This window comes from Mobula hypostoma, chromosome 2, assembly GCF_963921235.1.
Source record: "Mobula hypostoma chromosome 2, sMobHyp1.1, whole genome shotgun sequence".
NCBI lineage: Eukaryota > Metazoa > Chordata > Chondrichthyes > Myliobatiformes > Myliobatidae > Mobula > Mobula hypostoma.
Genome location: NC_086098.1, coordinates 96933746 through 96957665, shown reverse-complemented (window position 1 = coordinate 96957665; position 23920 = coordinate 96933746). Strand labels below are relative to the sequence as shown.

At 41.1% G+C, this 23920-nt stretch overlaps 2 protein-coding genes across 5 annotated transcripts in view; one reads left to right on the top strand and one right to left on the bottom strand.

Moving 5' to 3' along the window:
• b3gat2 (beta-1,3-glucuronyltransferase 2 (glucuronosyltransferase S)) overlaps nt 1-12956 on the top strand; it is a 62246-nt gene extending 49290 nt beyond the window's left edge. Inside the window, exons 4-5 of the mRNA XM_063040290.1 lie at nt 5437-5585; nt 12312-12956. Coding sequence (XP_062896360.1) covers nt 5437-5585; nt 12312-12398 — 236 coding nt within the window. The 3' untranslated portion in view covers nt 12399-12956. The remainder of the gene's footprint in view (nt 1-5436; nt 5586-12311) is intronic.
• A 154-nt stretch (nt 12957-13110) lies between these two features.
• The window catches only part of smap1 (small ArfGAP 1), a 130260-nt gene continuing 119450 nt past the window's right edge, over nt 13111-23920 (bottom strand). For all 4 annotated transcript variants that reach the window (XM_063040286.1, XM_063040288.1, XM_063040287.1 and 1 more), the window contains 2 exons: nt 21858-22150; nt 13111-14984 (listed from right to left, as the gene is read on the bottom strand). In XM_063040286.1, the coding sequence (XP_062896356.1) occupies nt 14850-14984; nt 21858-22150 (428 nt within the window). In that variant the 3' untranslated portion in view covers nt 13111-14849. The remainder of the gene's footprint in view (nt 14985-21857; nt 22151-23920) is intronic.

Sequence of the window (23920 nt, the reverse complement as noted above, 5' to 3'; positions counted from 1 at the left end):
CTACCCTATCTACCTGTGAGGCAACTTTCGGGGATCTGTGGACATGTACCTCCAGATCCCTCTGCTCTTCCACACTACCAAGTATCCTGCCATTTACTTTGTACTCTGCCTTAGAGTTTGTCCTTCCAAAGTGTACCACCTCACACTTCTCCAGGTTGAACTCCATCTGCCACTTCTCAGCCCACTTCTGCATCCTATCAATGTCTCTCTGCAATCTTCGACAATCCTCTACACTATCTACAACACCACCAACCTTTGTGTCATCTGCAAACTTGCCAACCCACCCTTCTACCCCCACATCCAGGTCGTTAATAAAAATTACGAGAAGTAGAGGTCCCAGAACAGATCCTTGTAGGACACCACTAGTCACAACCCTCCAATTTAAATGTACTCCCTCCATCATGACCCTCTGCCTTCTGCAGGCAAGCCAATTCTGAATCCACCTGGCCAAACTTCCCTGGATCCCATGCCTTCTGACTTTCTGAATAACCCTACCGTGTGGAACCTTGTCAAATGCCTTACTAAAATCCATATAGATCACATCCAATGCGCTACCCTCATCTATATGCCTGGTCACCTCCTCAAAGAACTCTATCAGGCTTGTTAGACACGATCTGCCCTTCACAAAGCCATGCTGACTGTCCCTGATCAGACCATGATTCTCTAAATGCCCATAGATCCTATCTCTAAGAATCTTTTCCAACAGCTTTCCCACCACAGACGTATGGCTCACTGGTCTATAATTACCCAGACCAGCCCTACTACCTTTTTTGAACAGGGGGACAACATTTGCCTCCCTCCAATCCTCCAGTACCATTCCTGTAGACAACGAGGACTTAAAAATCCTAGCCAGAGTCTCAGCAATCTCTTCCCTTGCCCCGTGGAGCAGCCTGGGGAATATTCCGTTAGGCCCCAGGGACTTACCCGTCCTAATGTATTTTAACAACTCCAACACCTCCTCTCCCTTAATATCAACATGCTCCAGAACATCAACCTCACTCATATTGTCCAATATTGTCATATTGTCACATTGCTGTCTTGTTTTAATACACTGAACAGAGGAAATCGTAATGATAAAAGTCCTTTCTTCCTTTACATTTTAATACCATTATTTTACAATATTGTTATTTCAACTTTTGCTTTGAGTCAAACATAAATTTCTTAGCAGTTACGAGGAATCCTTATGAGATTGAAAACTCTTGTGTAGAAGTCGGACTCAGAAAGCATTGACGGGGATGGAATTTGATGAACTGCATCTCCCAAGGTTATATTTCAGATAATTGAATCATCAATAACATGCATTGTATGGACATACCATAAATAAATAATGTCACTTCAAAAATCAGATGATCAAATTATACAAGGGTGTAAATCTCAAATCACCAGATTAAGTTTTCATTTATTTTCAGTTCTCTAACCCTCTCATCAATAATAATCCTTACTTGAGAAGGCAGAGACTCCCAAATAATTGCAGCATGCATGGTTACAACAGCAGTAGCTTTTCCAAATACAAAGACCGACCTTCAGGGATGATTTTCTTTTGGGATGCAAGCAGTACATCTTCAGCAACCACTGGACTTTAGATTTCCAGGCAAACGTGATTGTTTTCTATGACTGTTTTATCCCCATTGAAAACTGATAAAACTGCAAATGATGGCGGTAAGTTTTGCACAAGGGCACAATGTAAAACGCATGTGACATTACACCTGCCACACTGACTTGCCACCTGAAATTCAGTTGTATAGTCATTAACATAAAATCTTTTGTGTTTAACTCTGTTTATAAAGTGCATGAAATTTTAAAAAGTGGGTAACAAAGCAAAGTGTATTTTTGAGAAAAGAATAGATTTATCATGAGAAAAACTTTTTTTAATGCAAGCACCTCACTTACACAATTTAAAATGGACTAGTAAAATTGCTTAAAACTAATGGAACTGTTATGGTTCAGAACGATGCATAAATTCTTAAATAAGTTAATTAAAGGCATCCGTTAGTCTTGCGAGAGCATAGATCTGCGCCTGGAAAGTCCTCACTCTCCAGGGCACAGGCCTGGGCAAGGTTGTATGGAAGACCAGCAGTTGCCCATGCTGCAAGTCTCCCCTCTCCACGGCATGAATGTTGTTCAAGGGAAGGGCATTAGGACCCATATAGCTTGGCACCAGTGTTGTCGCAGAGCAATGTGTGATTAAGTGCCTTGCTCAAGGACGCAAAACGTTCCCTCGGCTGGGGTTCGAACTCACGACCTTCAGGTCGCTAGTCCAATGCCTTAACCACTTGGCCACATGTCCACTCTTAAATACATGTAGACTGGGTGAACCAAATTGGTAAAGGTGCTGAGGAAGAGGATTTCTTGGAATGTATGCGGGATGGTTTTTTGAACCAACATGTCGAGGAACCGACTAGAGAGCAGGCTATTCTGGACTGGGTTTTGAGCAATGAGGAAGGGTTAATTAGCGATCTTGTCGTGAGAGGCCCCTTGGGTAAGAGTGACCATAATATGGTGGAATTCTTCATTAACATGGAGAGTGACGTAGTTAATTCAGAAACAAAGGTTCTGAACTTAAAGAGGGGTAACTTTGAAGGTATGAGACATGAATTAGCTAAGATAGACTGGCAAATGACACTTCAAGGATTGACGGTGGATATGCAATGGCAGGCATTTAAAGGTTGCATGGATGAACTACAACAATTGTTCATCCCAGTTTGGCAAAAGAATAAATCAAGGAAGGTAGTGCACCCGTGGCTGACAAGAGAAATTAGGGATAGTATCAATTCCAAAGAAGTAGCATACAAATTAGCCAGAGAAAATGGCTCACCTGAGGACTGGGAGAAATTCAGAGTTCAGCAGAGGAGGACAAAGGGCTTAATTAGGAAGGGGAAAAAAGATTATGAGAGAAAACTGGCAGAGAACATAAAAACGGACTGTAAAAGCTTTTATAGATATGTAAAAAGGAAAAGACTGATAAAGACAAATGTAGGTCCCCTGCAAACAGAAACAGGTGAATTGATTATGGGGAGCAAGGACATGGCAGACCAATTGAATAATTACTTTGGTTCTGTCTTCACTAAGGAGGACATAAATAATCTTCCAGAAATAGTAAGGGACAGAGGGTCCAGTGAGATGGAGGAACTGAGCGAAATACATGTTAGTAGGGAAGTGGTGTTAGGTAAATTGAAGGGATTGAAGGCAGATAAATCCCCAGGGCCAGATGGTCTGCATCCCAGAGTGCTTAAGGAAGTGGCCCAAGAAATAGTGGATGCATTAGTGATAATTTTTCAAAACTCGTTAGATTCTGGACTAGTTCCTGAGGATTGGAGGGTGGCTAATGTAACCCCACTTTTTAAAAAAGGAGGGAGAGAGAAACCGGGGAATTATAGGCCGGTTAGCCTAACGTCGGTGGTGGGGAAACTGCTGGAGTCAGTTATCAAGGATGTGATAACAGCACATTTGGAAAGCGGTGAAATGATCGGACAAAGTCAGCATGGATTTGTGAAAGGAAAATCATGTCTGACGAATCTCATAGAATTTTTTGAGGATGTAACTAGTAGAGTGGATAGGGGAGAACCAGTGGATGTGGTATATTTGGATTTTCAAAAGGCTTTTGACAAGGTCCCACATAGGAGATTAGTGTGCAAACTTAAAGCACACGGTATTGGGGGTAAGGTATTGGTGTGGGTGGAGAATTGGTTAGCAGACAGGAAGCAAAGAGTGGGAATAAACGGGACCTTTTCAGAATGGCAGGCGGTGACTAGTGGGGTACCGCAAGGCTCAGTGCTGGGACCCCAGTTGTTTACAATATATATTAATGACTTGGATGAGGGAATTAAATGCAGCATCTCCAAGTTTGCGGATGACACAAAGCTGGGTGGCAGTGTTAGCAGTGAGGAGGATGCTAAGAGGATGCAGGGTGACTTGGATAGCTTGGGTGAGTGGGCAAACTCATGGCAGATGCAATTTAATGTGGATAAATGTGAAGTTATCCACTTTGGTGGCAAAAATAGGAAAACAGATTATTATCTGAATGGTGGCCGATTAGGAAAAGGGGAGGTGCAACGAGACCTGGGTGTCATTATACACCAGTCATTGAAAGTGGGCATGCAGGTACAGCAGGCGGTGAAAAAGGCGAACGGTATGCTGGCATTTATAGCGAGAGGATTCGAGTACAGGAGCAGGGAGGTACTACTGCAGTTGTACAAGGCCTTGGTGAGACCACACCTGGAGTATTGTGTGCAGTTTTGGTCCCCTAATCTGAGGAAAGACATCTTTGCCATACAGGGAGTACAAAGAAGGTTCACCAGATTGATTCCTGGGATGGCAGGTCTTTCATATGAAGAAAGACTGGATGAACTGGGCTTGTACTCGTTGGAATTTAGAAGATTGAGGGGGGATCTGATTGAAACGTATAAGATCCTAAAGGGATTGGACAGGCTAGATGCGGGAAGATTGTTCCCGATGTTGGGGAGGTCTAGAACGAGGGGTCACAGTTTGAGGATAGAGGGGAAGCCTTTTAGGACCGAGATTAGGAAAAACTTCTTCACACAGAGAGTGGTGAATCTGTGGAATTCTCTGCCACAGCAAACTGTTGAGGCCAGTTCATTAGCTATGTTTAAAAGGAAGTTAGATATGGCCCTTGTGGCTACAGGGGTCAGGGGGTATGGAGGGAAGGCTGGGTTCTGAGTTGGATGATCAGCCATGATCATAATAAATGGCGGTGCAGGCTCGAAGGGCCGAATGGCCTACTCCTGCACCTATTTTCTATGTTTCTATGTTTCTAAATAATTATTATATGATCAATCATTTAAAACTCAAAGCCTACTAATAGCTGTGGATTTAATAAAAAAAAGGTAAACTTTTGTGGAGCCCTTTCAATCTAGTGCAGGCTTCATTTATTTGCAGCTTACTGTGGATACGGACTGAATGGATCATGCTCTGTCATATACTTATTGAGATACAGGACGGCCCTTTGAGCCACGCCTCCCAGCAAACCCCTGATTTTATCCTAGCCTAATCACAGTACAATTTACAATGACCAATTAACCTACCAACCAGCAAATCTTTGGACCGTGGGAGCACCCAAAGGAAACTCACTGGGTCATGGGGAAAATGTACAATTTCTTACAGATGGCGGAGGAAATTGAACCCACGTAGAAAAGAACCCAACTTACTTTAGTTAGCATTCTCCATCTTTAGAATTGGCATGATCAACTGTGCACACGAAAACAAGTAGGTCTACTTGCCTTTTACATTGGCATGGGCAAGAGATCACTCAAAACCACTTTGGCTGATCACTCCAGTGCAAATGGTAAATGGTACATAAAAAGCAGAAAGCTACCATACAAACACATCATGGAAGGATTTCTAGACAGCATGATTGCTCCCAAGCAACCCCATTTGTTTTTAAATACAAAAGCAAGTTCTCGTTTTGTTTTCATATAGGATTTGCTGTGAATTTGAAAGTTATTTTATCAAATCCTAAAGCCGTCTTCAGACGAGGTGGATCACAGCCTGGCATGCAGGAATCAGACTTTCTGAAACAAATCACAACTGTCCAAGAACTTGAGCCAAAAGCTGCTAACTGCACTAAGGTATGACTACGTGTATTAACTGATCTATAACACCAGCTGCTGCTAGTTTGGTTTTTACTGATTGCTGTTATGTCACTATTGAACCAAGATCGGAAAGGATCTGTGTGAGCACTAAGAATTGCAACATCTTCAGCAAAATGACCAATTGGACCTCAGATAAAAGTTGAAGCTCGTTCCTGTCTTGGACCTGAAAAATTCACTTTGTTTCTCTTTCCACAGATGTGGCCTGACTTGCTGAGTGCATCTAGCATTTTGAGCTTTTATTTAGTCATAGTCATAGTCATAGTCATACTTTATTGATCCCGGGGGAAATTGGTTTTCGTTACAGTTACACCATAAATAATAAATAGTAATAAAACCATACATAGTTAAATAGTAATATGTAAATTATGCCAGTAAATTATGAAATAAGTCCAGGACCAGCCTATTGGCTCAAGGTGTCTGACCCTCCAAGGGAGGAGTTGTAAAGTTCGATGGCCATAGGCAGGAATGACTTCCTATGACGCTCTGTGTTGCATTTCGGTGGAATGAGTCTCTGGCTGAATGTACTCCTGTGCCCATCCAGTACATTATGTCATGGATGGGAGACATTGTCCAAGATGGCATGCAACTTAGACAGCATCCTCTTTTCAGACACCACCATCAGAGAGTCCAGTTCCATCCCCACAACATCACTGGCCTTACGAATGAGTTTGTTGATTCTGTTGGTGTCTGCTACCCTCAGCCTGCTGCCCCAGCACACAACAGCAAACATGATAGCACTGACCACCACAGACTCGTAGAACATCTTCAGCATCGTCCGGCAGATGTTAAAGGACCTCAGTCTCCTCAGGAAGTAGAGAGGGCTCTGACCCTCCTTGTAGACAGCCTCAGTGTTCTTAGACCAGTCCAGTTTATTGTCAATTCGTATCCCCAGGTATTTGTAATCCTCCACCATGTCTGTGTATATTTTTTAAGACTTTGCTCTGTTGTACTTTCTCATGACTTCGGGGATAGACTTGGCCAGTATTTTTAAGTTCTATAAGCAAATATGAAGTAACAGCATACACTGTACTTTTCTGCTTTGACAGGTCAGGTCAATTCTGTGCAATTGGCATAACATGATTCCCTTGCACAAACAATTTTTATTTGCTGCTGATCTGACTTGCAATGATAAAGGAGACAGAATCTATAGCTGATTCAAAGGGAAAATAGCTTCCTTTGAACTGAGGCAAATAACATGCAGGGAATGACTTGCGAAACTGAAAATGCTGGAGCAATTCAGCTGGTGAGGTAGCATCTGCAGAAGGAAATAAACAGTTGACATTTCAGACCAAAACCCTTCATTGGGATTGGAAGAGGTCACAAGCCAGAATAAAAGGGGGTAGGGGGGAGGGAACATAAGCTGTCAGATAATGGGTGAGGCAAGGTAAGAGAGGGAAGGGGAGAGAGGTGAAGGGTGTATGTAAGGAAATGATGTGAGAAGCTGGGAGGTGATGGGTGGAAGAGACAAAGGTGAAGAAGGAATCTGATAGGAGAGTGGGGCAGACCATAGATTAATGGGAACAAAGAATGAAACAAACTACGTTGGGGAAAATACTGTAATCCAAGTACTAACCAATAATTTGGAAATAATAAACCGTTTGGTAAAAAATTAAAGCATGATGTTAATTTGATAAGTACCAATTCTTCTCAGATCTGGGTAAATCAAATCATAAGAAATTCACTACATGTTTAGCTGATTATTTGCCTTTTAAATCTTTTCACAATGAAGGGATGGTCAATGAATCTGATTAATAGTTTTTTTAAAATTTTGGTTAAACTTTTGATAGTTTTTTTAATGGATATATAACAAATCTAGATCATTAAAATTTGGATGACAGGAAGGGGTGGGTTAGAGAACATACACTGAGGTTAATGCGTTGATGTAGTTTACATGGATATCTGTAAAGCAAGCTAAATAGTTTGGATATGAATGTAGGAGGTATGGTGTTTTGTGGATGACAAAGATTGGTGCTGGTGTTGGTAATGAGGAAGATAGTGTGTGTTATTGATGAGATGAAAAATGAGTGCAGCAAGGGTCAAATAGATGGTTGGGTTCTAGGGAGAATTGAGGAACAGGTAGAACTTTGTATACAAAGTTCTATCCACAGTACTCTAAAGGCGGCAGCTTGGAAAGCATATGGATGCTGACATACTGTGTGTAATTCTGTTTGCCAAGCCATAATTAGATTGGAGGGGATGCAAAGGAGTTTACCAGAATTTTTAGCTGCCATAGAAGACATTAGAAGAAAATCAGGTTGAAGGTGGGGGGGGGGGGTTGTTTAACAGAGGACACATTTTAGACAAAATTTGACAGCTGGTTACAATGTTATGAAAGCCATAGATAAGATTGATAGTGAGCAACTTTCAGATTTGTGAGTAGTAAGATAATTACATAGGTTCTGAAGAAAAGAAATTTCCTAACGGAGGGTAGCTGCAATCTGAAACAGTAAAGTGATGGTGATAGATATTCTCATGTCTCAAGATGTATCTGGATGAGAACTTGAAATGCATAACAACCTATAGACCAATTGCTGGTAAATATAGATACTCGCTGGCAAACATGCAGTCTCTGGTGAATCAGATCGATGATCTCAGAGCTAGGGTGCTGGAGCAGAGATATTAGGACCGCATGTGTCCTTCATTTCACGGAATCCTGGTTAACCCCTTCCGTACCAGATGCAGTGATTCTGATCGAAGGGTTTACTATACACTGTCAGGATAGACCAACTGAGTCTCCCAAAAGTAGAGGTGGAGGAGTATGCCTCATGATCAACTCTTCTCGGTGCACAAATATATCAGTGCTGTCCCAACTCTGCTCGCCAGACCTGGAATATCTAGCAGTTAAGTGCCGTCCTTTTTACCTACCACTGGAGATCTCATGGATCATTTTGGTAAGTATACATTCCATCTCAGCAAATGTCAATCAGGTTTTAGATGATCTGAGCAATGGGATCAACATGGAAACGTTGATCATGTGGATAGTCAAGGCTTTTTCCCAGGGCTGAAATGGCTAGCACGAGACAGCATAGTTTTGAAGTGCTTGAAAGTAGGTGCAGAGGAGAAGTCAGGTAAATTAATTTTTTTTTAGAACAGAGTGGTGAGTGTGTGGAATGGGCTGCCAGCAGTGGTGGTGGAGGCGGAAATGATAGGGTCTTTTAAGAGACTCCTGGGCGGCTACATGGAGCTTAGAAAAATAGAGGGCTATGGGTAAAGCCTAGGTAGTTCCAAGGTGGGGACATGTTCGGCACAGCTTTGTGGGCTGTATTGTGCTCTATGTTTTCTGTTTCTATGTTTACACATGAAACAGTGTACCCTAATGCCTTCACCATTGTTTTGGATTTTAACCAGGCCAGTCTGAAATTTTTAAAAAATCACTAAGCAATTACAATCAACAGATCACTTACCATACCAGAGGGAACACACTGGACCATTGTTACACCACCATTATGAATGCCTACTGTGCTGTTCCATGCCCTCACTTTGGGAAGTCTGATCACCTGGCTGTACTTCTACTCCCTGTGTACAGGCAGAGACTGAAGACTGCAGCACCAGTAGTGAGGACCAAGAAGGTTTGGACAAGTGAAGCACAGGAGCACCTACAGGACTACTTTAAATTGGTGGACTGGACTGTATTCAGGGATTCATCTTTGAATCTGGATGAGTATGCTGCAGTTGTTACCGACTTCATTAAAACCTATGTGGATGGGTGTGTGCCAACAAAGACTTACTGTAGATTCCCAAACCAAAAGACGTGGATGAAGCAGGAGGCACGTCAATCTAGATCTGTGGTATTCAAATTTGGTAACCCAGGCCTGTACCAGAAAGCCAGGTTATGATTTGTGGAGGGCTATTCCTAGGGCGAAGAGACATTTTCAAATGAGGGTGGAGGAGACATCAGATGCACGGCAACTCTGGCAGGGTCTGCAAGACATTACTTCTTATAAAGCGAAGCCCAATAGTATGAGTGGTAGTGATGCTTCACTACCAGATGAACTTAGTGCCTTCTGTGCACGCTTTGAAAGGAAAAACAACCACAGCTGTGAAGATTCCTGCTGCAGCTGATGACCCTGTGATCTTTGTCTCACAGGTCGATGTTAGGCTGTCTTTAAAGAGGGTGACCCTCACAAGGCGGAAGGTCCTGATGGAGTACCTGGTAAGGCTCTGAAAACCTATGCCAACCAACTAGCGGGAGTATTCAAGGACATTTTCAACCTCTCATTGCTACTGGGCGGAAGTTCCCAATTGCTTCAAAAAGGCAACAATACCAGTGCCCAAGAAGAACAATGTGAGCTGCCTTAATGATTATCGATCGCCTGGTAGCACTCACATCTAGTGATGAAATGCTTTGAGACGTTGGTCATGACTAGACTGAACTGCCTCAGCAAGGACCTGGACCAAATGCAATTTGCCTTTTGTCACAATAGATCAACAGCAGCTGCAATCTCAATGGCTCTCCACACGGCTTTAGACTACCCGGACAACACAAACACCTATGTCAGGATGCTGTTTATCGACTGTAGCTCAACATCTAATACCATTCCCACAATACTAATTGAGAAGTTGCAGAACCTGGGCCTCTATACCTCTGTCTGAAATTGGATCCTCAACTTCCTAACTGGAAGACCGCAATCTGTGTGGATTAGTGACAACATCTCCTAGCTGGCCATCAACACTGGTGTACCTCAGGGGTGTGTGCTTAGTCCACTGCTCTACTCTTTCTATACCCATGCCTGTGTGGCTAGGCATAGATCAAATCAAATAAATTTGCTGACAATACAACCATTGTTGGTAAGAGTCTCAGATGGAGAGGAGAGAGTGTATAGGAACAAGATATGCCAACTAGTGGAGTGGTGTCGCAGCAACAACCTGGCACTCATCAGTAAGACAAAAGAGCTGATTGTGGACTTCATGAAGGGTAAGACAAAGGAACACATACCAATCCTCAGAGGGATCAGAAGTGGAGAGAGAGAGAGCAGTTTCAAGTTCCTGAGTGTCAAGATCTCTGAGGACCTAACCTGGTCCCAACATATCGATGCAGTTATAAAGAAAGCAAGGCAGCAGCTATACTTCATTTGGAATTTGAAGAGTTTTGGTATGTCAAATATACTCAAAAACTTCTACAGATATCGTGTAGAGCATTCTGACAGGCTGCATCACTGTCTGGTGGGGGGACTACTGCACAGGACTGAAAGAAGCTGCAGAGGATGGTAAATTTAGTCAGCTCCATCTTGAGAACTAGCCTACAAATTACCCAGGACATCTTCAAGGAGCGGTGTCTGGGAAAGGCAGCGTCCTTTATTAAGGACCTCCAGCACCCAGGGCATGCCCTTTTCTGTTACCATCAGGTAGGAGGTACAGAAGCCTGAAGACACACACTCAGCAATTCAGGAACAGCTTCTTCCCCTCTGTCATCCGATTCCTAAATGGATATTGAACCCATGAACACTAACTTACTTTTTTTTTATATATATATATAAATAAAAAAACTTTGTATATATAACTTTAATATATATAATTTTAATATATATACAACTGTGGGCCAAAGGGCCTGTATGTGCTGTAGGCTTTCTATATATATCTAGAAAGCCTACAGCACATACAGGCCCTTTGGCCCACAAAGTTGTGCTGAACATGTCCCTACCTTAGAAATTACTAGGGTTACCCATAGCCCTATATTTTTCTAAGCTCCATGTACCTATCCAAAAGTCTCTTAAAAGACCCTATCGTATCTGCCTCCACCACCGTTGCCAGCAGCCCATTCCACGCATTCACCACTCTGAGTAAAAACCTTACCCCTGACATCTCCTCTGTACCTACTCCCCAGCACCTTAAACCTGTGTCCTCTTGTGGCAACCATTTCAGCCCTGGGAAAAAGCCTCTGACAATCCACATGATCAATGCCTCTCATCATCTTATACACTTCTATCAGGTCACCTCTCATCCTCCGTCGCTCCAAGGAGAAAAGACCGAGTTCACTTAACCTATTCTCATAAGGCATGCTCTCCAGTCCAGGCACCATCCTTGTAAATCTCCTCTGCACCCTTTCTATGGCTTCCATATCCTTCCTGTAGTGAGGCGACCAGAACTGAGCACAGTGCTCCAAGTGGGGTCTGACCAGGGTCCTCTATAGCTGCATTATTTGTCTTTTTTTAAACAATTTTTATTCCATTCAATATACATATACTTGTAATTGATTTATTTTTCATCTATATTATGTATAGTATTGAACTGCTGCTGTTAACAAATTTCACGACACAAGGCCAGTGATAATAAACTTGATTCTGATGACTGACATAGGCATAGTGGGCCAAAGTGCCTGTTTCTGTACTGTATCTCATCGCTACAGAGCTAGCTGAAGTAATCCGTTCCCCCAAGAATTACTTACTTTGCAACTGCAATTGCCTTTGGATCAAGAAAAGGTGAGATTTAATCAAGGTATTAAAAATGATGAGGGGAATTTTGACAGAATAATTAGAGAAATTATACCCCTTGGGAAAAGGTGAGGGAATGAGAATTTTTGTTAAAGTATTAAGTGTTATCTTTATTACACTGCCTGATATTGTGGAGGCAGAGTCACAACAATTTTAAAGCAGCATTGGATAATTAATTCAACTTTAGAAATTTTCAGAGCTACAGGGAGAGGGATTTGACAGCATTTTCCCAGAAAGACAGCATCAAATAATTATTCTTTTTACATTTTAGGTGCTTGTTTGGCATACACGGACTGAAAAGGCCAACCTTTCTTTTGAGCCGAAGCAAAACCAGGATGTAATTCACATTGAAGTATAGAATCCAGGCAGCACAAACACCTTGGTATACCTTCAGCTAAATCTGTTTGCACTAACAATCTGTTAGTTTGTTAAATATTCACTTGGGACACTTTTTAAGAGAAAACAGTTCACAACATCTATTTTAAAGTTTTCAAAGCTGTGTCTTTGCATGTTTGTAGTACAGTGCTCATTTCAATAAATGGTGTACCACAAACAAATGAAGCCTCTTTTACACATGTAGTTAAACATTTTATATCCGCATGTCCAATTTACAGAGATTATAGTGGGGCAGCTATGCTGCATCACAGCTCTAAGGATGAGTTTGATTCACATAACCAGTGTGCGTAGAGTTTCCACCTTCTTGTGATCTTAGTTCCGCCTGGCTCCTTTGGCTTCCTCCCACAACCCCAACGACATGCAGTTTGGTAGCCACTGTAACTTACCCCTGGAGGAGCTGACAAATATGGTGAGAACAGAGAACCACTGAGAGCTAGCATGGCCTTGCTAGACATTAAGCTGAATTGCCACTTTCAATGTCATAAGTAAATGCCTACATCCACCCTTCTTTAATGCAAACCAAACATATTCAACTTGAGCAACTTTCTGAACTTGGATCAGTTTCAACTGCTTTCTCACTGAGGACACAATGGTTACTATTTATACCTTACAAAGGCAAATGAGATCTATGTTCTCAGACCAGGGTAGTAAATAATTCCACCAGACAAATGATGCACAATAGATAGTGGTTTAATTGATTTAATACAGGTAAATAACATTTGTTATACTAGGCACCATAAAATGTAAACACAGCCGCAGTAATAAACCTGGATGTAGCGCTGGGAAAATTCAATGTCTTGAGAAGTGCTTTGGTGCTTTAAATTGGTAACCCTTCATTTTAAGTATCTATTACAAAGCAGCAGTTAATATTTAACAAAGCTATAATGCTCAGCTTCAAAATAAATCATTCCTATTGCAATAGATGTTTAAACACTATCATATAGCATCAATAGTTTTAAAAACTATATATCAATCATTTGCAAATTGGGACTTTAAAAAAAATGGCACTCCAGAATCTGAAATCTGTGCCCATTATCCTGGGATCTTCTGCCTTCCAAAGATGATGAGCATCAAATTACAGGCTGGTGAGCTCAAATAGAATTTCTGCCCTGAAGTATTTGTTGCCGCATCATTATCTGTCACATAAGGCTTACGTCCATGAAGACCCTCATTTAGGTTACTGTGCCGAAAAAGGGATCATAAAACAAGGAATAAAACACTGTAAACATATTCCTTTTACTAGCCTTTTTAAAACCTCAGCCCACATTCAGTCAATTGGTTCAAACAGTTTAAAATAAATTTAGAATTACATTATAAATTTTCTACATCATTTGAACAAATGCCACAATATTTGGAGGCATTATATATGGTGAACAGTTTGTGACTACTGCCTAAAATAAATTACTGGTCGGCACACCACTGACATGTATAGATTGCTCAATTTTTGACAGAGCCAACCATTGCAATTTATCATAATATTGCAACCTCCTACACAAATATATCTAGCAATGCTTTATACAGGTGAGAATTTAAGCTTTGTTAAAAATTGATTTGTAGTGGATACTTTAGGGTATCCATTACCTATGTGTCTGCATTGTGCAACTCATTAACATATCAAATCAATTTGAAGTTTAAATCTGTGCTTCAATATTAGCACTGCTTTGATTTTGAACAGAATCTACTGGTAACCTTTTGTTTAAAAAGAGATGAATATTATTCACTTGTGGGAGTGAGGTGATTTATGCATATAAATAACATGTCTGCACAACAAATGAATCAACATGGTTTAGGGATCTCTGGCAGTAAAAGACTTCAAACCTGAGTTGCTTCCAATACCCGGGATCTAAACCCAACCAAAAGTTTAAATCATTTACTCTATCATCCAGATTTATTTTTTTCATAACTTTGATTGCTCCACCTCATTATAACAAAAATAATGACTGGGACAAGACAAAAGATGGTCGGTATTCCAAGAACAGCTTTGTAATGCACACACACATTTAGTTATTTAACATACATTGGCTCATACAATTTCATCTACAGGGACTTTTGCAGATTATTTTTTTCCAAAGGGAACTGGATTCTTAGAGGGTAATTTCACTTCCCCTTTCCCTAGCTGTACAAGTACTAACTACATGTCACGCAATAACATCATCACAAGTTATTACACACTGCTCAGACAGCCTGCAGTGGACAGATTTTAGAAAAAGACATATGGGGGAGAAAAAGTTCTGAAACTGCTTTTCCATAGTTTAACCATGGAATCACTTCAGTAGATTGACTGAACAAGACTGCCAGGAATGATCTAGATCAACTAGGTAATATTAGCAGTCAAACCAGAGCTTTCTTTCACATAGATCAAATAACAAGTCTGTAATGCAATTCCGGAATTTATCATTAAGTGGGGCATCATTCATTTCCAAAGCTGAGTGCTGAGGGTCTGGCCTGCAGGACTACCTGTCCATCCTCCCATTGTGCTTGCAGGCTGGCCAAAGCTCATCATACCACCTGGGCAACTTATATTCATTCCTGCCATTTGCTGATTCATCTGTAAGTGAAATGAGACAATATAGTCATACACTAAACTATTAATAATCCACCTGTGTATAGGATACAAGACAGAAGTAGGCCAACCGGCCCAACCACTCCATACTTTTGCTTGTATTCCATCTGAGCTGACTCATAAATTTTCTCATTTGAATCCATCAGTGTGAGCCTCTACTTACTTCAGCCTTAGGTCATTGTCAACCCACTCCTTAAATATATCAAAACCTCTCGGAGTTTCACATCGCCATGACTCCATTGGTAAACAATTTTCTCTAGAACTTACAGTTGGATTTCTGGCCTTGTATTCATGGTCTGTGATTTTACCCATTGTCATAAAGCTTTTATGATATTAACAGAATTATATCCCACTCAGCCATCTAAAGAGAAGAAACTCCTTTTGTTTATATGCTAACAACCCTGTGAGAATTTTTTTTAACTAATGTGTTGCTGATGGAGAGTGAATGAGGAGAGAGAAAACAAAATTAGGAACACACTGAAAAAAATAAAGCTACTAAACACTAGGAGTAAGTACACATGCAAAGAGATAAAAAGGCATGAAGTTAATTCATCCATACAAAACTAATGACCTAGAAGCATCATTACTGAACATTTGTCTCATCTCTGTTTGCATCTTTAGACAGCACAGAACATATCAGAAGGAATGTACGGTAGCTACAAAAAAGACAGGAGCAGCTTGCAAGATAAAAAGATGCTCGCAACTGATCAACTAGTAGAAAAGGACATCGGAAGAATGAGAGCAGGGTATTTCCATCAGGTTCATACACAAATAGAAAAGGCAGCAGCAAACGAGTCACGGCAGCATAATAGAGCATTGGCACAGCAACCAATCCACATTTGTGATTGATTAACAAGTGCAAATTAAAGGAAGGTGGGGCAAGTACAGCGGCAGTCACCTGAGTGTGCAGAATCAGAGTGGTGATCTTGAGGTTTTAACTCTTCGAGGTTTCAGCGAAGAAAGAATTCACTCAGAGAAAGCAAAAGAAAAGCTCTAGCGGACAAGTTTTTTTTGCCTTCCCTTCTTTATATCCACTCAGTTAGGATAGTAGAGATGCTAAGCAGTATACTGGAATGCTCTCTTGCAGGATGTGGAAAGGCAGGGAGACCGCCAGTGTCCCTGATGACTACAACTGTGATAAGTACATCCAGCTGCAGTACTTAACAACCCACTTTCATTTGGGAGGCTAAGGTGGTGATAGGCAAGACATACAGGGAGGTAGTTACACCAAAGGGGCAGGATACAAGAGACTGGGTGACAGGAAGGGGAAAGGAGTTAAGGAGCCAGTGCAGAGTTCCCCTGTGGCCATCCACCTCAACAACAGGTTTATTACTTTGGATACTGTTGAAGGGGTTGACCTAACAGAGTGAAAGTCACAGTGGTCGGGTCTCTGGCACCGTCTATCTCTGTGACTCAGAAGGGAAAGCTGGGGGGGGGGGGGGAGGGGAGATGAGGCACATGTCACTTAGGGGAACAGACAGAAGGTTCTGTGGGCGAGAGCAAGATTCCCGGATGGTATGTTACCTCCAGGGGGCCAGGGCCCAGGACATCTCCGATAGAGTCCTCAATATTCTTAAGCAGGAGGGTGAACAGCCAGAAGCCATGGTCCATGTAGATACCAATGACATGGGTAGGATGAGTGATGAAGTTCTGCATCAGGAGTTTGAGAAGTTAGGTGCTAAGTTAAAGGTCAGGACCCTCCAGGGTTGTGATCTCAGGATTGCTACCTGTGCCACGCACCAGTGAGGTCAAAAATAGGAAGTTTATACCGTTTAATATGTGGCTAAGGAGTTGATATAGGAGAGAGGGCACAAGATTTTTGGATCATTGGGCTCTCTTCCAGGGAAGGTGGGACCTGTACAGAAGGGACAGTTTGCACCCGAACGGGAGGGTGACGAATATCCTAGCAGGAAAGTTTTTGTTAATGCTGCACGGTGAGGTTTAAGCTAGAGTTGCAGGGGGATGAGAACCAGAGTGCCACAACAGTTAGTGGAGAGTTTGTGGAGGCAAACGTTGGTAAGGTCTCAGACAAAGTTAGGAATCAAAAGGTTGAGTATGGTGCAACTAGTGTCCTGAGCTGCAAATATTTCAAGCAGTATTGTAGGAAAGGCAGATGATAGTGCTGAAGATGAGGTATCTGCCTCTGTTTGTAAACCAATGTGTAGTGAGGAGAGGCTGTTGATAGAGCAGAATTATAGTCAGCAGGATGAATTGCAAAGTAAAAGGTAGACAAAATTGAAAAGGATGAATACAGAACTGAAGGTGTTATATTCTGTATACTGCACCCATTCAAATAAGGTAGATGAACTTGTAGCACATTTACTGATTGGCATATATGATGTTGTAGGCATCACTGAATTATGGCTAAAAGAAGATTATAGCTGGGAGCTTAATGTCAAAGGATACAGATTGTATCGAAAGGACAGACAGGAAGGTAAAGGAGGTGGCATTGCTCTGTTGGTAAAAAAAAAATGAAATCAAATCTTTAGAATATGGTGACATAGGGTCAGGGAGTATTGAATCATTGTGGATAGAATTGATGATCTGCAAGACTAAAAAGACCCTAGTGGGAGTTGTTTATAGACCACCAAACAGTAGCAAGGATGTGGTCTACAAATTACAATGGGAGACAGAAAATGCATGCTGAAAGGGCAATATTACATTAGTCATGGAGGATTTCAATATGGAGATAGATTGGGAAAATCAGCCTGGTGCTGGATTCTAACAGGGGGAAATTTCTAATCTGGATTGGGTGTTGTGCAATAAACCAGAATTGATTAGAGCGCTTTAAGATAAAAGAACACTTAGGGGTAAGTGGTCATAATAGGATCTAATTCACTCTGAAGTTTGAGAGGGAGAGCTGAACTCAGATGTATCAGTATTACAGTGGAATAAAGGGAATCACAGAGGCACGTGACAGGAGTAAGCCAGAATTGACTGGAAATGAACACTGGCAGGTATGCAATGGCTGGAATTTCTGGAAGCAATTCGGAAGGCACAGGATATATACATCCCACAAAGGAAGAAATATTCTAAAGGCAAGATGACGCAACCATGGTTACAAGATCAGTCAAAGCCAACAAAAAAGCAAACAGAGGGAATTGATACAGCAAAAATTAGTAAGGTTGGATTGGGAACCTTTTAAAAACCAACAGAAGGCAACTAAAAAAGTCATTAAGGCAAAGATGGAGTATGAAAGTAAGCCAGTCAACACTTTTAAAGAGGTTCAAAAAATTTCTTCAGATCCTATAAGTGTAAAAGAGAGGCAAGAGTGGATATCAAACTGCCAGAAAATGGTGCTGGAGAGGTAGTAATCAGTCTTCACTCTGAAAGACACGAGCATGATGAGTGTGAAATTACCATTACTAGAGAGAAGGTTATTGGGAAACTGTAAGGTCTGAAGGTAGGAAAGTAACCTAAACCAAAAGGTGTACACCCCAGGGTTCAGAGAGAGGTGCCTGAAGAGATTGTGAAGGCATTAGAAAAGCTCTTTCAAGAATCACTAGATTCTGGAATGGATCCAGAAGACTGGAAAATTGCAAATGCCACTCCACTCTTCAAAAGAGGGAGCCAGTTAGTCTGACCTCAGTTGTTGGGAAGATGTTGGAGCCAATTATTAAGGATGAGATTTCAGGGTTCTTGGAGGCACATGATAAAATAGGCTGTAGTTACATGGTTTCCTCAAGGGAAAATGCCATATGTTGGAATTCTTTGAACAACAAGCAAGCTAGACAAAGGAGATTCCGTTGATATTGTGCACTTGGGATTTTCCGAAGGCATTTGACAAGGCGCCACACGAGGCTCTTTAGCAAGCAACAAGCTCATGGTATTACAGGGAAAGTTCCAGCATGGGTAAAGCAGTGGCTGACCGGCAGGAGGCAAAGAGTAAAAGGAGCCTTTTCTGGTTGGCTGCCGTTAACTAGTTGTGTTCCACATGGTTCTGTGTTGGGACCTATTCTTTTTACATTATATGTCAATGATTTGGATGATGGAAATGATGGCCTTCTTGCAAAGTTTGCAGACGATATGAAGATAGGTGGAAGGCCAGGTAGTTTTGAGGAAGGACAGATGAGGAGAATAGACAAAATGGCCGATGGAATTCATTGTTGGGAAGTGTATGGTCATGCACTTTGGTAGAAGAAATGTAAGGGTTAACTATTTTATAAATGGAGAGAAAAATACCAAAACTGGGGTGCAAAGGGACCTGTGAGTCCTTGTGCAGGATTTCCTGAAGGTTAATTTGAGGTTGAGTCTGTGGTGAGGAAGGCAAATGCAACGTTAGCATTCATTTCAGAGGACTAAAATATAAAAGCAAGGATGTAATGTTGAAACTTTATAAAGTACTGGTGAGGCCTCACTTGGAGTATTTCCTATCTTAGAAAGGATGTGCTGAAACTGAAGAGAGTTCAAAGGTTACAAAAATTATTCCAGGATTGAATGACTTTTCATACGAAGTGCATTTGCTCGCTCTGGACTTGTATTCACTAGAATTCAGAAGAATGAGGGGTGACCTAATTGAAACCTACCAAATGGTGAAAGGCCTTGATAGAGTGGATTTGGAGAAGATGGTTCCTATGGTGGGAGATACCAAGACCAGAGGGCACAATCTCAACTATCCTAAGAAACCCTTAAGAATGAAAGAAATTACTTAAACTAAAGCCATATTTTAAAAAAATCATAATCAGGGGCTGATGCTAACAAATCATCACTCTAACACCAATTATCAGTTGAGAAGTTAATGTTCTGACTGCTGCTGTCAAAATAAATGGGTTAGTCATGCAGATTTATCTTTTGCCAATTTACAATATCAAAATATTACGGAAACTGAATAAACTCAGGAGGCCAGATAGATTGTGTGGGAGAAAGATACTGATTCTATTTGATATGCTAAATGCCTGACCTGCTGAGTATTTCCAGACTTATCTTAAAGCTATTTAAACTTTCCAAAATCCTGCACCTCAGATTTAACACTAATTTTAGAGTCTAAAGAGTTCAAATTATTTTTATAAATATTGTACCTCTTTTTATAAGAGCTAAATTTAAACACATCTCCGGTCCAGCTCTTGGCTCCATCCCTCCCCCTCCTGTCTTCTCCTATCATTTTGGATCTCCCCCTCCCCTTCCCACTTTCAAATCTCTTACTAGCTCTTCCTTCAGTTAGTCCTGATGAAGGGTCTCGGCCTGAAACATCGACTGTACCTCTTCCTAGAGGTGCTGCCTGACCTGCTGCGTTCACCAGTAACTTTGATGGGTGTAACATTAAAGAAGTTATGTTTTTTTTAAATTTAAACATGATTGTGGCCTAATTGTGCTTGGTACTAAATACATGAAACACCACAAAGAAAAATAATTTTAGCAGACTCAGGCAAAAATTAGACAACCAGGATTGATGTCAAGAAAGATGATGTGGACACAACTTGACCCATGAGTGTAAAGTTGGACTAATTTCAGAAAGAGCTGGTATTTCACAAAACCTGCTTGACATTGTTGAGGAAACTTTGAACATTGCCCTCTGCGAAGAAAAACAGACACTTGTGCACAGTAGGGAGAAAGTGTTTTGAAACTTAATATAGGTGACCACCACATTGCCAGGGGTTGGTGGCGCTTTCTGTTTCACATACAACCGTAAGACATAGGAGCAGAATTAGGTCATTTAGCCCATCGAGTCTGCCCCACTGTTACACACCACTGATTTATTCTGTCTCTCAACCATGTGTCAGGAAATGCAAGCTTGAGAAAAACCTTACCACTTATATACTTTTAAATTAATTGTGTGGGAATCAATTTTATTCGACATCTTGAAATTTTGGGGGTAGTCATTTTTGAGTAAATTCTGCAAGACCTAATTTTCCAACCTGAGTGCCTGTAACATAGGGGTCACCTGCAAAAAGCAGATTGAAGAGATTTGTTAAAAGTATTTTAAAATACATGAACAGCCAAACAGGATTAATGGATCTAAATTTTCATTGTAAGTGGAGCAGTGTGCACTTCAGGATCAAGGCATTAGTGTTCCCAATACATTCAGCAACCCAGAGACGGTAACAGGTGGGATGTGTTAATAGTCATGTTGTGCTTGGCAGTGCATAGAAAATAAGCTTCCTAACAAAGAATAAAATACTGACTTTTTGTAGAGCACCATGCACCATTAGATTCCAGCTTTTTGCAATAAATTTTCTTATGGCAGTATCTAGGGTCTTAAACATTTGAATGAAGAGATACTACCCATGTCAGTTCTATATAGGCTGACAGCTCAAGATATTCAAATAACGTGTCAAATAATCATGTTTTCCTCATAACTAATTAGATATACTCTAAGCATAAAGAACATTTTAAAAATTTAACTTGTAAACCTTCCTTTTCATTGTTTCAAATCACTCCTCATGGTTAAAAACCCTGGAGATTGAGCATTCTATTTTCACAGTATATCTCAAATCTCTGCCTGGACCTGATATAGAATACCAGACAGTGAAGATGATTTAATAGTAGAAATTAAAATCCTAATTCTCAAAACTTTTTTTTTTCCTTTTGATATGGGCTGCAGTTAGCAGACCAGCCATTTTTATTTTTCAATACAACTCCCATGGTGTTTATAAAGCGCAAACCCATTGCAGAAAATTCTGCAGTGGGTGAATTAGATAACTAACAAAGAGATGAAATGCTTTAAGCTATTCCATGACAATGATTAAATATCATTCCACAGGCAAGTACCTGCATGATAGAGTAACAGTGAACCTCAACTAAAAAGCATAGAAAACACATATTAATAATCAGCTATGTTTGTCATAGTGAAGGAGCAGCACAGATAAGTCTAGATGGCAATTTTACATTTCTACTAAATAAGAACTAGACTTCACTGACCTGATTGAGGTTCCACTGTGGTGGTTGACTTGGTTGTACCCCATACGAGTTTCCGAGCACTCCTCCTTGAGGACCCACCATATTCTCTGGAGCTCTGATGACACCAGCTTGGGCATTACCCATGAATCCATTGGGCATTCCAATCCCAACCACCATCCCTGCTGGCTGTCCCATCATGTTCCCCATCATGCCTGTGGGAGCAGTCAAGGGGGCTCCAAGGCTTGGGAAATTAGGATAGCTAGTCGCAGAGTGCGAAACAAACGGCATTGGAGGAGGTGCCATAAACACAGCAGCTGTAGAGAATAAAAATGTATACTAAAAACTTGGTTGTGCAACCAAACAGTGTAAACAAATACTAAATGAATAAAGTGCATAATATTTTAGAGAGGACAGGATTAATTTATATGCCTTTCAATATGCCCTAATACATAGTGTATAAAGTAGTGGGTACTTTTCATCTTAGATAAATTTGCTAACATATAAAAGTAGTGGATACGGCCCAGTCCATCATGGGAAAAGCCCTCCCCACCATTGAGCATATCTACATGAAATGTTGTTGCAGGAAAGCAGCATCCATCATCAGGGACCCCAACCACCCAGGACATGCTCCCTTCTTGCTGCTGCCATCAGGAAGGTGGTACAGGAGCCTCCGGGCTCACACCCACAGGTTCAGGAATAATTACCCCACAACCATCAGGCTCTTAAAGCAAAGAGTTTACTCAACTTCACTTCATTGAATCGACTTTATATCTTACATCCTTCACATACATGAGCAGTAAAAATCTTTACGTTCCATCTCCATCTAAATGTGCATAGTAATTTATAATAAATAGAACAGTCAATGTAACACAGAAATACATTCAAATCAACATGAGTTAATCAGTCTGAAGGCATAATAGAAGAAGCTGTCCCAGAGCCTGTCAGTCCTGGCTTTTATGCTGCGGTACCGTTTCCCGGATGGTAGCAGCTGGAACAGATTATGGTTGGGGTGACTCAGGTCCCCAGTGATCCATCAGGCCCTTTTCTCACACCTGTCTTTGTAAATGTCCTGAATCATGGGAAGTTCACAACTACAGATGCGCTGGACTGTCTGCACCACTCTGCAGAATCCTGTGATTAAGGGAGGTTCAGTTCCCATACCAGACAGTGATGCAGCCAGTCAGGATGCTCTCAGTTGTGCCCTTATAAAAGTTCTTAGGATTTGGGGGCCCATACCAAACTTTCTCAACCTTCTGAGGTAAAAGAGGTGCTGTTGTACCTTTATCACCACACAGCTCGTTTGTACAGACCATGTGAGGTTCTTGGTGATGGGGATGCTGAAGAACTTAAATCTGTTAACCCTCTCAACACCAGATCCATTGATATCAATAGGGGTTAGCCTGTCTCCATTCCTTCTGTAATCCACAACCGGCTCCTTTGTTTTCAAAATGTTCCCACAACCTATGGACTCATTTTCAAAACTCTTCATCCAATGTTCTCAATGTTTATTGCTTATTTGTTATTATTTCTTTCTTTTTGTATTTCCATAGTTTCTGTCTTTTCCACATTGGTTGAACACCCATGTTGGTATGATCTTTCATTGATTCTATTACGGATATTAATCTATTATGTATCTATTGAGTTTGCCTACAAGAAAATGAATCTCAGGGTAGTATACAACGACATACATATGTACTTTGATAATAAATTTACTCTGAAATTTGAACTCCTTTGAGCAGCCACAAATAAACAACAATATGATGGCAAGGCCACACGCTTGAAACTCCCCTACAGGTCATGTACCATTGTAAATTCATGTCAGCTGTTCTTCCTTCACTGAGGGTCAGAATCCGAGTAACATCAATTACAGGTTCATTTACATACTATGTAACTATGGGAAACCCAATCATCTTTGGACATGGCACAGAATTTATATACATCTCACACAAACAAACAAACACACACACACGCACTTGTGCAACATGACAAATATGTACTTCTCTCCCACAGTGTGGGATAAATTGAATGATCCAAATTCAAGCACATTGGGCCCTCACTAAAATGAAAAAGCCAGGTCTGTTGAG